The sequence below is a fragment of the Hylaeus anthracinus genome, unplaced genomic scaffold (genome assembly GCF_026225885.1).
Source record: "Hylaeus anthracinus isolate JK02 unplaced genomic scaffold, UHH_iyHylAnth1.0_haploid 0, whole genome shotgun sequence".
NCBI classification, from domain to species: domain Eukaryota; kingdom Metazoa; phylum Arthropoda; class Insecta; order Hymenoptera; family Colletidae; genus Hylaeus; species Hylaeus anthracinus.
In genome coordinates, this window is record NW_026533254.1 from 8,021,937 (window position 1) to 8,035,281 (window position 13,345).

Below are 13,345 nucleotides of genomic sequence, written 5' to 3' on the forward strand. Positions count from 1 at the left end.
TGTTATATTGTTTGTGTTGAAATATTCGTCCACGCGTTAAGTAAAATATTTAACATGGTTATAACTTTTGTGTATTTTATATAAAATGTATGCATGTTGTGCAGTTAACATAAATACAGTTTTCATTCAAGAGTCTAAATCTAAGTATATTTGTATCTCGTAATTTTTTGATGTAGAGGAATCACCCGTGATCAAGGCAACCAACTGTACTCGTTTAAAAATACAATAATAAAACAATTCACTCTTTTTACTTATAGTAGTCAAACAAACTCAAAGTACTCATGTATCACTTCTTTTTAAAAGGTAAAATAAAGTACGCGCTATAAGGGGTTAAAGAGTGTCTCCTGTAATTAAATATAATAAATACACAATAAATATGTTTTCTATAATTATCTTACAATTGAACAGCTCTTACCTGAGTTTTGTATCTAATGAAGTATACTTCTGGTTTGCTAGGTTGCGTTGGCGCTTGTGTAGGCAGCACCACTTCTGGAGCCTCTTCTGGTTTCTTCACCAGCACGTAGATCAACGTCTTCTCTTCGTCCTGAGGCGGCAGCGGTGGTAAAGCTGGAGCAGTCGGCGTTGGTGGCGTTGGCGCCTTTATAAACACGATTTTGTAGTGTTTCTGGGGTGGTGCTACAGGTGGCAAGTATTTTGGTGGTTTGTATTCCGGAGCCTCTGGGGGTGGTACGTGAACGTAAACGTGTTTGTGAACGACAGGTTGTTGCTGAGGTGGCCCGTAACGGTCTGGTAGCGAAGGTGGCCCATAACTTCCGGATCCACTTGGAAGACTACCACCACTCGATGGAGGGAAGTACGAATTTACTGGTGGTTCCGGAGCTGGTTTCGAGTATACCGTTGTCGAAGCTACTAGCAGTAGCGTGGCCTGGAAATTGATAGATTATTATTTCTATTATGCTTTAGTCATTATTGATTAAGTATTGAACAGGATCGATTAGGTATATTCTACGCTTCCGATTTTATTCTCATATAAACAGCTACAACATGTTTATTCATATGCATGTGCAGGATACAAAACAGGAACCTACACCATTCTTGCCAGCTAAATTACCATTACGGTATTGCCAATTTGAATTCAATACAAAGCTATAATTTACTATCATCTAAAATACAAATTTACTTTCGGATAATTAGACACGTGTCTTAATCTCTTGGGGGATGAATTTTTAAAATGAATTTTTTTTTCCTTCAATCAAATGCACATAACTATGTGCACTCATTTAAATGAAAGTAATTTTAATCTACAAATTGATTGTAACATACAAGTATACTGTCTCACCCTAATATGGTGTACTTTTTAATTGTAAACGCTATTGTAAGTGTAAGTAATAGCAATTTTTTTGACCGACTTTGAAAAGGAGGAGGATACTCAATTCTACATGTATATTTATTTTGTTTGCACCTACTCGCTTGTACTATATAAGAATTCACAGTACAATTAAATCTGATTAGAACGTTTATTTAGTAAATTTAGGATTACTTTTTATAATATTCTACTTTTTAATCTCATTATTTCACACACTTTGGGAATTGAATTTTAAATGATGTTCAAGTTATAATATAATAAATGGATAATGTAATATAATACAATCTATAATGATGTATACGATCATATGTAACATTTAAACTTTATTGTTTTGTATTTTGTTCCTATTTATCATGTCACATTAAGCATTAATTGAGTTTATTTCTGAAAGGGACCTGAAGTGTATAACTATTTGCTGGTGATAAATTAATGCGAATGAACGAGTTAAATTTCAAATTAATATCATGCAAGAATTACATTTAAACATTCATGAAATACTAAAACAAAGTTGGTCTTGAACTACCTCGGCATTTTAAATGGATTCTTCGAATTTCCTAGAGTGAGACATGATCTAATTAATGTAAATTAAATCAGCATAAATTCTAAACGAATCGTTTTAGTATTCACGGTCAGCCACTTGTTACGAAATATCGAGTATCGAGTAAAATTATTCTACGACTCGTAACTTCATTCATTTATACTTTACGCACGTTGTAAGTTTATTTGTGACGTTCAAGTCGCAATTTTTGCCAATCAATTCGGCTATAATGTGTTTTGACTTCTTTTTTTAAATTAACGTATTAATAGAACATATCAACTTAGTATATAAAATTGAATAAATAATACAATTTAAATATATATATATTGTCATAATTTGCAAGTATCCAGTGTTTTTCATTCTGTATTTTCTTTTTATTAGAAAGAAACCGCAACATAAATTAGTTTTTTTTATTAAAAAAGAGTTGGAACGTATAAATAATACCTTCAGATTTCACAATTACTATTCTTTCATTTTTACAACCTTTAATTACACAACCTTTCGTATAAATCTTTAATATGTTCTTCTCCATTGTTAATAACGTTAAAATGCCAAATTAAGAAATACTTCCTCTTTTCAGCAGAAAGGGGAAGGAAAAAAGAATCGTTGCAAACAAAATCAGCGTAATTAACGTATCACTCTAATTACTACCAGCGGATAGATCTGCGAAAACTAGTTAGCTCCTTTTACTTTTACTTTCGGTTTCTAGCTTTCCACTTTCGAGTTTACTTGCTCTATTTTTTCGTACCTATGCTGTTGAATTTGCTCCATTGTTTCTGGCTGTACAATTATTTCATTTAGCGACTGCTTGCGAAATTGAGCCAGCGATTTATTCGATAACATCTTTCGCGAAATTGAACTTAAAAAAAAAAAAAAATAAAACAAATAATAAACCTTGTGTAAAGCAACCGGTATTCGGTTGTATTAACACAAACTTTATTCGCGATTACATTTTGACTTTTGTATTGGAGTCATTGTTAGAATTGTTACAATTAAAACAAAAATGTTTCATTTTTACCCGACTTCGAAAAGGAGGAGGTTACTCAATTCGACATGTATATTCGTTTCTTTTTTTTTATTTTTTCAAGTTCGAGAGAGCATATTAAAAACTAACCATTCGTTATGCGCTTTTACATGTTCAAGCTAGTAAATTTGAAATGAAGGAAACAAATATGTTCGTCAAATCCATATGAATTAAGTTTTACAGGGTGTCTCAAAAATGTTGGAGGTCCTTGAAAGGGGTGGTTCAGGGGGAGGGGGGGGGGGAAGGTGTGATTTAAAACAACTTTTTCCTTAGCGAAAATGTTGTCCGAGGTTTCGTTAAGAAAATATTAACCCTTTGCACTCGAGGCCTTTTTTTTCTGGTATCTGCCAGCAACTCGAGATTGTTTGTTAGCATTCTATGGCCATAAATTCTAAGCTATCCAGATTTGAGAATAAGGTCACCTTTACCTCCCCGACTATCATTTTATCGACACTTCGAGCTCCGAAGAAATTAAACCTAAAGAAACATTAGGTATTGTAGATGCTGCGTGAAACCTAATGGTGACTGAGAGTCACCTCTCGAGTGCAAAGGGTTATCAGAAAACTTATAAGCGCGTTAGTAGTGTATAAGAGTAGTGTCTCAACCTCCTCAACAGTACAAAGAGCAGCTTATTTTATCTACTATTACCATAGACTCTTTTGTTTTTGCAGTGTTACAGAAGAAGTTCCTCATTTCTGCAGTAAAACATCAGAAGTTCTTCTCCAGTATTCAAGCAGAAGTTTTTTATTTCTGCGATATAACAACAGAAGTCTCCCCCTTTAAGAATGAAAAGTTGAGAAGGCTCATCAAGATTGGTCGTGGGCTATGGTCAGTGGTTCGAGCAGTTCCGTTGAATTCCGTTGCGTATCGTGAGGCGAAGAGAGGAGAGGAATTGCGTAACCGATATAATTTAACACGACAGAAAATCGGTTGTGAAATGACCGCAACCGTTTCTTGGGTGGGTTTCTGGTACATATCAACATATCGCCTACGTGCTATCGGCAGCGTGTACGCCGCATACGCGATCAACTTTCTTTGGGAAAACTATTCAAAGACTTTCGAACGCTCAATTTATGTTTATCGTTTCATATCGTTCCCCATATTCGTTTAAGGCCGTGTCCAGCATTGATCGATCGATTTCTTTTCTTTAACCGATTTTCCTATTTTAGGGACTCGTTGCGTTCACTATACCTCTATTTGTTTTTTTTTTTTTTTTTTTAATTCCGTTACACTTTATTCCATTTCGTTTCATTGTTCCACTTTCATAATTCCATTTTATTACATTTTATTACATTTTATCCCATTTTGTTTCATTTTATTCCACTTAATTCCACTTTATATCATTTTACTCCATTTTGTTTCACTCTGCATAAAATGTATGCAATTCCAAACGTCGCGTGTGTAACAAAAAAAGCATTCAACACATAATATTTCGTTATTACTCGAGATTATCAAACAAAATAATTCACGAAATATTCTCGGAATAAAAGTATGTCGAATAAATTAAAAGAATTATTTTCGTTCAGATGAAAGTGCATTGCGTTACTCTTCGCCCAACCTGATCTTTGATTACGTAATTTCCCAGTTTTTATACAAATGCAATTGGCAACCAACGCATGCGACCATAAACACGCTTTTATTTACAGTAATTTCGTAATTTCAAACAAAATTATTTGTACGAACAATTAAGCATTCAAGACCCTGGGCATAAAATATTTCTGAAAAACATAAATGTTCAACCAGAAAACATAAATATGAATTATATTTACAATAAATACATCAATGAAATTAAAGTATATACGGTAAATGTATTGATGAAATTGAGATATTTACACTAAAAGATATTGATGAAATCAAAAAGAAAAAGAAAACATTAATGATACTTCCTCGCAACAAATCAACGAAATTAACATAATAAAGTACTCTTAAATACTAGTAAAAAAAAAGTATAATAATGCGAAACATCGTTATAATTGCTATGCTAATATAACGTTCCTTTCATTGCTCTTTCAAGCATAGCGAAGAATCTTTTCATAGAAATTAATGCTTCGTAAAAACCATTTACCATCTAATACATTTCCACAGTTACGCGCATCATAATTTCGCACTTCCTGGTTAATTCTCACCTCACTATTACATCTATAATTTTCGGTTTTCATTTCTTCAATATATTCAACATTCTTGCGGTTATATATTCATTTTTCTCACTGATAATTCTCGTATCAATCTTTGCAATAATTATTTCCTTGTACCACTTTCTTCTTGAATTTTCTAGTCTGCCAAACTCAATCTCTGTTTGGTAATAGAGATATATTTCTTTGTAAATTGTAGCATTTTCTTCGACGTTCGATTTATTTATTAGATATATTTCCTTATCGCGGGAAAGGAGGAAATCATTATATCATCTACATACTTTCATTTATATTATAACTTCCTTTAGTAGTTTCATCCCTAATTATTTTCCTTTATAAAAGTAATTTGTCACAATGGTAACTTTTTATTTATTTACAATTTTTAGGATCGTTTTATGCAAATATTTACAGTAAAAATATTAACGAAATGAAAGAGAAAAAAAACATTAATGATATTACTCTCCAAAAATTAAAGAAATTCGCATAACAAATTTACATAAAAATTTACCTATAAATATCGTTATCTCTGTAAATTATACAAATTATTTTCGTCTTTAAATTCTTGCCATCTCCAATGGTGAATTATTATTTTTATTGCATCATGGTTTTATTGTAAGTTGAATTTATTTCTTTTACAGATACTTTAATGTAAATACTATACATTTGTACATTATATAAATTATCTTGACCTTTAAATCGTTGCCATTCGCCATTGATGAGCTATTATTTTTATTGCATCGCGGTTTTATTGTAAGTTGAAAGTAACTGCGCAAAATTATCTAAATCGTACGAAATGAATCAAATTCAGTTCTCTATTCAGCGCACTATAATTTTCGCACGTTCTTGACTGTTGCAACATTTCACCTTGCAAAATTAATGATAGATAGTTAGTCTTAATTAGTGATGTGGCGATTTCTGACTGAAAATGTTTTCTACGACATTAGAAAGGTTGAATTACAAAATTAACAGAAATAATAAGAATGCTAATAAACAATCTCATTTCATAGAACCAACGTAAAAATTAATTACCAATTTTCTCTAATAAGCCATAATTTCTTTTGATATTTTTAAATTACTCGTAAGCACTTTTAAACACTTACTGTAATTAAATTGTAAATAACAGAAATAATAACAATCTTATTTAATGAAACCGACATAGAAAATAAGTATTTGTTTTTTTTTAAAGCTATATTCTTTCTTTTTTTTAAATTATATGCAAAGTAATATTTTGCTGAATGTTATTCCTCTACAATTGTTACAATTATACTTATAATGTGTTAAAAGAAGAATAATAAGGAAAATTTTATGGCTAGTAAACTTCGTATGTATAGATAAATTGTAACGGCCATCAGATTCAAAACTTATAATGAGTAAATATTTTTACCTAAAGTTACAAACAAAAATATACATAATAAATAAATACCAAGCTCTTGAATATAAAGGCGCAGAATTAATTTCTGCATCTAATATTACACATTTACCAAAACCAAGATTGATACATTAAAAAATGATGTTAATTAATAAATTCTTATAATGCATTTATTAATAATTGTTTACTTATTTAGGCTTTGAAGAAAACCAACGAACAACATTTGTAACAGTTTGCATCCATAAAAGTGACATTTATAGACTCTTACCAGAAAGTCTGAGACATTCATTTAAAATTCTAAAAAGAACGGAATGATTTGGTGCTAAAGTTTCGTTTATGAAGGCGTTAGAATCGACACGGTTCTAGGGAAGAAATTTCTAAGCAACAGATTCAGAGCGTAAAATTAAGCTAGGCGCTGAATATTATCATGCATTATCGCGGTGAATAATACTTCCAACTCGATTTCTTTTGGCTCCACCTTTCGATAAAACAAAGCTCTACATTGGATCAATCTTCGGAGTATTTAATTTATTATCAACATAGAGACCTCTCGTGTTGGACTTCGTCTTATTTTTAAACCATTGAAACTAGTCAACAAATAATTTTACCATACATTTTTATTCGTACTTTAGACTGTTCATAATTACAGATAAATTCGTTTGATAATCGATACTGTAAAAATAAAGAAAGAAAATGTGTCTAAAAAAAGTATTACTAGAACATTTTTATTGTATTATTATATTTTATTATATTATGATAGTGTATATAATAATAAATATATATAATATATTGTACACCAACATTTTTGATTTGTAGAATGAAATCATTTTGGTAATATAATGTAAATTAATTTCAGGCTTCAAATTATATTTATGTTTTAAATTCTGAAGGTTTATAGTTTAATTAACATAAAATCTTAAGTATCGTGCCTTGAAAAAGGGAATGAATTGTAAGTGTATTTATAAAGATTAAAATTAGTTCGATATTAAAATTGTTAATATTCACAAAATTTTAAATTTCAAATTTGAAGAGACGCTGTAATATGTTAAAGACTTAGTACATTTAGAATGATAATAACGAAAATAGTATTAATAATATTAGAATAATTATATACAAATATTTTAGTACCTTGCTATTACTTACACTTTTTTTTTTTATTTTTTTTTATTAAAATGATATTTTTATTTCTCAGAGTGATCTGATACAAGAGTGTTTAAAACGTAAATCTATCGAATGATATCAAAAGATGTCCCACGAGGAATGTCGTTCAATTTTAAATTTTATTTAGTTTTTATTTCAAGTGAGTACGTTAATTTCAAAGAAACTTTGAAAGCATATAGAATGCTGACAAATAATAAACACATATTTTCTTATTAATATATATGAATTATCAGGGACTAAAAACTACCCACAAATATGTTCATAAAATTTAGTTAAACTTAGTCAACGACGAAAACAAACCTTCAAGATCTTGAAAATAAATAATTTATTGAACTTAGAAGATTTGTAGAATTTATAATGCACAATGATAAGTGAAACTCAAGGGTGCCATTCTATTTGTTACGAAACTTGGAAGATATCCACAAACATCCAACTAAAAACACAAGCTACCCAACATTACAAAATTCCTGCTTCGAGGATAGTCAGATATGTCGACTATAAAATCCACGATATCTCGCTTAATATCGCTTCCACCCCAAACGCACTACTAACGAAATTGATTGAAAATCAAATTTAGGAAATCTTTCGTCCCATACAAGTTTTCGATACGATCGATGATAACCGAGATTACGAGCATATTAGTTGAAACGATATACTGCCGGCACGAGAGACTTGAACGCGTGGTAAGAGCGCGTCTCCGAGCCTAATTAGGCGCCTTGTTTGAATCGATGTCACAGTAAACGGTGGAGAAAGACTCACCAGATAGACCAACATGCTCTTTCGTTGTATTTCGCGGCTACTGGAAGGTTACGAAGCCGAATTGTGGACGTCGCAAGGAGAACGTCTTTCACTGGCGATCTTTCACTGTTATGTCGGCTGGATCGACGCTTTCGGACTTTTATATGGGACGATAGAGGGGAAAAGGAGCATCCTCGATCTTCTTTCTTCGCCTGTTCAATCATCGATCGGTCGATCCTCGTCCACAGGACTACGTAACCCTGATCTTATTACGATTAACGGCGTCCATTGCTTTTTCGCCTTGATGGAAAGCGAAATTTACGCTGAGAGAATTTATTCTTCACTTTATTTATTTTTTATTCTAGTTAAGGGGGACACGTTCCGTTTTCTATGTAACATTTGACATCTTTCGGTGGTACATGTTTCTCAGCTATGCTTTATCGAAACGTACCAAACTTTTTTTTTAGGTTGTTTCACAAAGTCTAAACTACAAAACAGCGGTGAGTTTATTTCAAAAAACATTCTTAATAAAAAAAAAGACAACAGAACGACTTTGAAAAAGAAGTTTGTTGCGTGTTTTATTCATCCTCTTTTTATTTTTTATTTCGTTAACTAAATACAAATTGGACAATCCGCCACCGCTGTTATCTAGATAAGGCGATTCTGCGTAGGTAAAATGTAGCCTGAGTAATTGGTACCGAAAGACCATAAATTACGATTTTTCAGAAAACGCAAAAAACGAAAACAAGGCGTTCTTTTTTCTTATCTTTATTTTCTATTTGTCTTTGGGCCCCTCCAACACCAATAGAAGAAATACCAATTATTTATCTATTTAGTACTGTCAGTGATTTCAGTCTAAAAATAATAAACAAAAGCATTGTACTAATATCAAAAAACATGTGAAAATTTTTGTTTTAAAAATTTTTTTGCCATTTCTAACTATCGAATAATTATAAAATTACCATCAATAGATCCGGAAAAGGCTAAATTTTAATAAAAAAAAATGTTCAAAAATCGTTTTTCTTTTCAAAGAATTTTGAAACTGTCTTTAGAGTTGAGATTTCATAAATGGACCGAATCGAAAGTTAAAAACGCCGGTTATAACTTACTTCTTCAGAAAGTAGATGAAATATGTACAGTAGTGCGAAATCAAATTATTATTGAAGAGCGGAAATCAGAATAATCAACTTACAGTGGAATCATTTATTACTTGAATAACTGTTATAAGAACTTTAAAAATTGTATTTTCTCTCGTATATCAAAATGGTAACAGAGTGTTTTCAATATAGAATTCTTCTATAGCTATTTACTCGCTTAATTTTCATTTATTATCGAAGAAGAAAAATTCTTTCCAATGGTACTTCACTCGCTCAAATAATATTTATTTATTTATCCAAAGAAAATATTACATAGACATGTATATATGTAATAAACACAGGGACAGTCTAGCTGCTTATGAATGGTTCTGATTAATTAAAAACAACTCGAATATAACCTAAAGCTAGACTTAAAATTAATTTGACTAATTGATTTTATGTATTCTGTGATAGTTGATGGTAATTCATTTCTGGCAAAATTTAATTCGTTACAGATTCGGTGCGAGCAAGATTAACGATATAATAAACTTATATAATGAATTCTTATTTATGCTTAAAGAGTATATAATTAATTTTATTCTTCCAAACAATTATACATTTAATTCTCAATTTTCAACTATTGGATTTCATCCGTATTTTAAATTTCTTTTTTTTTTTTCATAGTTTCTTCAGTGTATTCTATAGTTTCAAATACAGATATTGTTTCTCTCATATTAATTATATTATCGCTAGTGTATCCAATAATTTGTAACTCTCGGTTCAAGGTTAGCATTACGTTGCAAGAATGGTGAAATGTGTGTGGACTGCATAAAGAGCTCTGAATAATAATCAACTCTGAAGAGATTACTTTCACGAAACCATGAAAGGAATTTTATACATTTTGTGTTACAAATTTAGGCATTCCAACGTATGTAGATTTGGAGTGAAAGAGAAAAGAAAGCTATTTTATATCTGTGACGTTGTTCACGATGGCAAAGAAAAGAACCCAAAATTATAATAAACAAGATACGCTAAGCGTAAAAGAACAGATATCGTAACCGATATACTGTAATAAATATATACAGAAATCTTACAAAAAAAAAAATATCTGCAATCTATGTCGCTCATTATAATACGCCCATCGACGAAAGCATGCAGCGACGAAAACACGACACTGACGCTTCGTGGACCCCACGTCCATTCTTCTTTTATGTTTGTCGTGGCAATGAAGCGTACAGTAAGCGTAAAGTAATTCATACGTGCCGATGCAGCAACGCCTCTGTGTGCAGTGAGTCTTAAATCTACTTTTTTTATTTTAAACTCTACTTTTTTGATTTTAAACTCCAATGAAGGGGTTTATATTAGAATTAACGACCTTCTATTATAGATCAATGAATTTGTCTACGCAAATGCTACAATACTATGGATACAAATATCTAAAGTTCTATTTTCAAAAATTATTTCGTTCGTTAAATCTCCCTTACCAATTCATTTACAAAAAAATTGTTTACACCTCGTAATTTGCTCCTCTGTACCACCATAACTTTTGTAAAAATATTTTTTCGATAGCTCCATCCTCCTACGAGATATTGAACCCTCCCATTACACAAACTGATCAACTCCGAACAAATAAAACTATTCCACAATAAATTACGAACAAAAGTAGTTGATATCAACGTTACGTATAAACATTATTTCTACAATTTTAAAATTACTCCAGAATGAAAGTAGCGTATGAAGCGCGAAATAAATAAAATTTGCCATTGAATTTTCGTAGAAAAATTATGTCAACTATTTTCTCTTACGTGTATGAAAAATTGATTAGATAAAAGTTGTGATTATTAAAAGCGATACAATTTGGTACGTTCTTAATTGATATCGGGAAAGTTTCTTTTTTTTTTTTTTCGCTAACGTTGCCAACTGTCTTCGTTTCGATATTATCATGACGGTTCGCCGAGGTCCAACAATTTATGCTCGGTGCGATTTATTCTGAATTTTAAATCAAACGTTGGCAGTCACTGAATTCTGTGCCACAACGTATCCTTCCAAATGTGGAAAGGTATGTTGTAGTAACACGGTATTATCATTCTACCGGCATAGTAAATTTAACAGATATGCTAATTTATCGAGTGGTACCCTATCAACGATGCATTTTTTAAACCCTTGTGCTGCAATTTGTAGCAATATATCAACGATTGCAATATGTATAATTGCTAATACAAAGATCTTTATTTAAAACTGGTATAACGTAAAAGTTCAAGATAATTGAATTTAATACGCGAAATAAAAATATGATACGATATCATAAATAGAAAATGTGATATACACATTTAAAGGAATGAAGATAATTTATATTGAAAACGTCACTTAGGAAACATATTCAATGGGTGGACGTCGATTTTGTTTAAATTTACGTGGGAGGTAGTTCTCAATAAAAATATTTGCAATCGTCCATATTGAACGGATGAAAACAGCTCCTAAAATGAGTGGTGTAAACCACGCTTTTTTAAACAACTTGAAAACTAGAGGAGCTAGGACAAAATTAATTTTTTTTAGATTATGCGTTTTTCAACGAGAAAGTTTAAGACTTGGAAGGTTCATACCAGTTCGTACTTAAACGTATCGAAACGACCTATAAGTACATCTGTTTAAATTAGAGTTACAAATCACTGAATACAAAGGCAAGGAATTAATGTCTACGTAGCAAGAAATGCGAATAAATGAAACGAATAAAAATCAATAAAAAAAACGTGACCGATATTAATACAGCGTTGCATCGAGCACCAACCAGGTAAGTTAAAATTCGCGTGCAGCAGTTAAAGGCCCCAAGGGAAGTCACGTTAAAACGAAACACCGCCGTCGCTATTATCGCTCGGGGATTACACGAAATCTCGATTACATCAAAGCTTGTTAGGTAATCGGTGCGGATGCGCCACCGAGAAATTCTCGCGAAGGTTTCGTTTGTTCTGAGTCACGATCGAGTCGTACGAATGACTCGTTCGTACGGATTCAACGATTTGGATCCTGGTAAGGTTACGAGAGGGACGTCCTTGATATCGGTCTGAATTCTTCCGGACGCATTCAGGCATTTTCACCCGTAACGTATATCCAGAGCCGGGAGACGGGTAAAATGAAGACGAGCGAAAGTGTGCCCGGTAAGGTGGCCCTCACAGTGAAAGTCAAACTAATTACGAGACAGGCACGGGCACGTAAGATGTTCGGAGAGCTAGCGTTGCAAAACAATCCTCTTCGCTACGAATATTAACCCGGAACACCTGCCGCTTTCCACTGGCCGAGCGAATACCTTCCCGTCCGTACTCACGACATGGCGATAAGCGATGTCCTAAAATTGGCTCGCGTTCGTCTTTTGCGACCGTACCGACTGCTACCCGAAATCACGGATACGTTTCCTATACCACGATCGCTAACGCAGTCTCGATACGTCGCCTCAAGAATTACGTACAATAGAAAGGTAAAAACCTTAGGCTTCGAATAAATCTGAAGTTTGCCGATGTGTTTGTCTCGTTTCCTTCTTTGGAAAATATTCAAAACTTATTCCAGCTCTTCCAATATCATGTTCTTATAATATCAAAAGTAAAATTCGAGCCAAATTCGATTGAAGCCACCTCCTCGTTCGTCATGATCTCCTCATACAAAACGTAAGTTTCAAGCAAAAAATAAAAATTATGATACCAACTCGCACATTACGTTCTCCTGATACAAGAGGTAAGTATCGATATTTTATTAAAAGTTATGCTACTTCTTTGAGTATCATGTCCTCCCGATACTGAAATGTAACATTTCCTCAGAATTTCGATTCGTACCATATATTCCTCGTGCCACCTCTTCGCACAGGAGCACATGAACGAAACGTACAGAAAATTAGCCCCTTGCATTAGGCAACCTGTACTAACAGATATGTCGGACCGGTTACCTGATCGTAGGCGCAAACGTGCCAACTCTTCGCACATGATGTGCTC

General features: G+C 32.3%; 2 protein-coding genes across 2 annotated transcripts in view; one reads left to right on the forward strand and one right to left on the reverse strand.

The window, feature by feature from the left end:
• Positions 1–276: 276 nt before the first annotated feature.
• On the reverse strand, positions 277–8,528 carry LOC128887994 (uncharacterized). Its single transcript, XM_054144552.1, has 2 exons — positions 8,311–8,528; positions 277–886 (listed from the first exon to the last, which is right to left on the reverse strand). The coding sequence occupies exons 1-2, from the start codon at positions 8,323–8,325 to the stop codon at positions 395–397; spliced, it is 507 nt and encodes a 168-aa protein (XP_054000527.1). The 5' UTR covers positions 8,326–8,528; the 3' UTR covers positions 277–394.
• A 4,523-nt stretch (positions 8,529–13,051) lies between these two features.
• Positions 13,052–13,345, forward strand: part of LOC128891521 (uncharacterized) — an 11,009-nt gene continuing 10,715 nt past the window's right edge. Inside the window, exon 1 of the mRNA XM_054151060.1 lies at positions 13,052–13,091. Within this exon, the coding sequence (XP_054007035.1) occupies positions 13,052–13,091 (40 nt within the window). The remainder of the gene's footprint in view (positions 13,092–13,345) is intronic.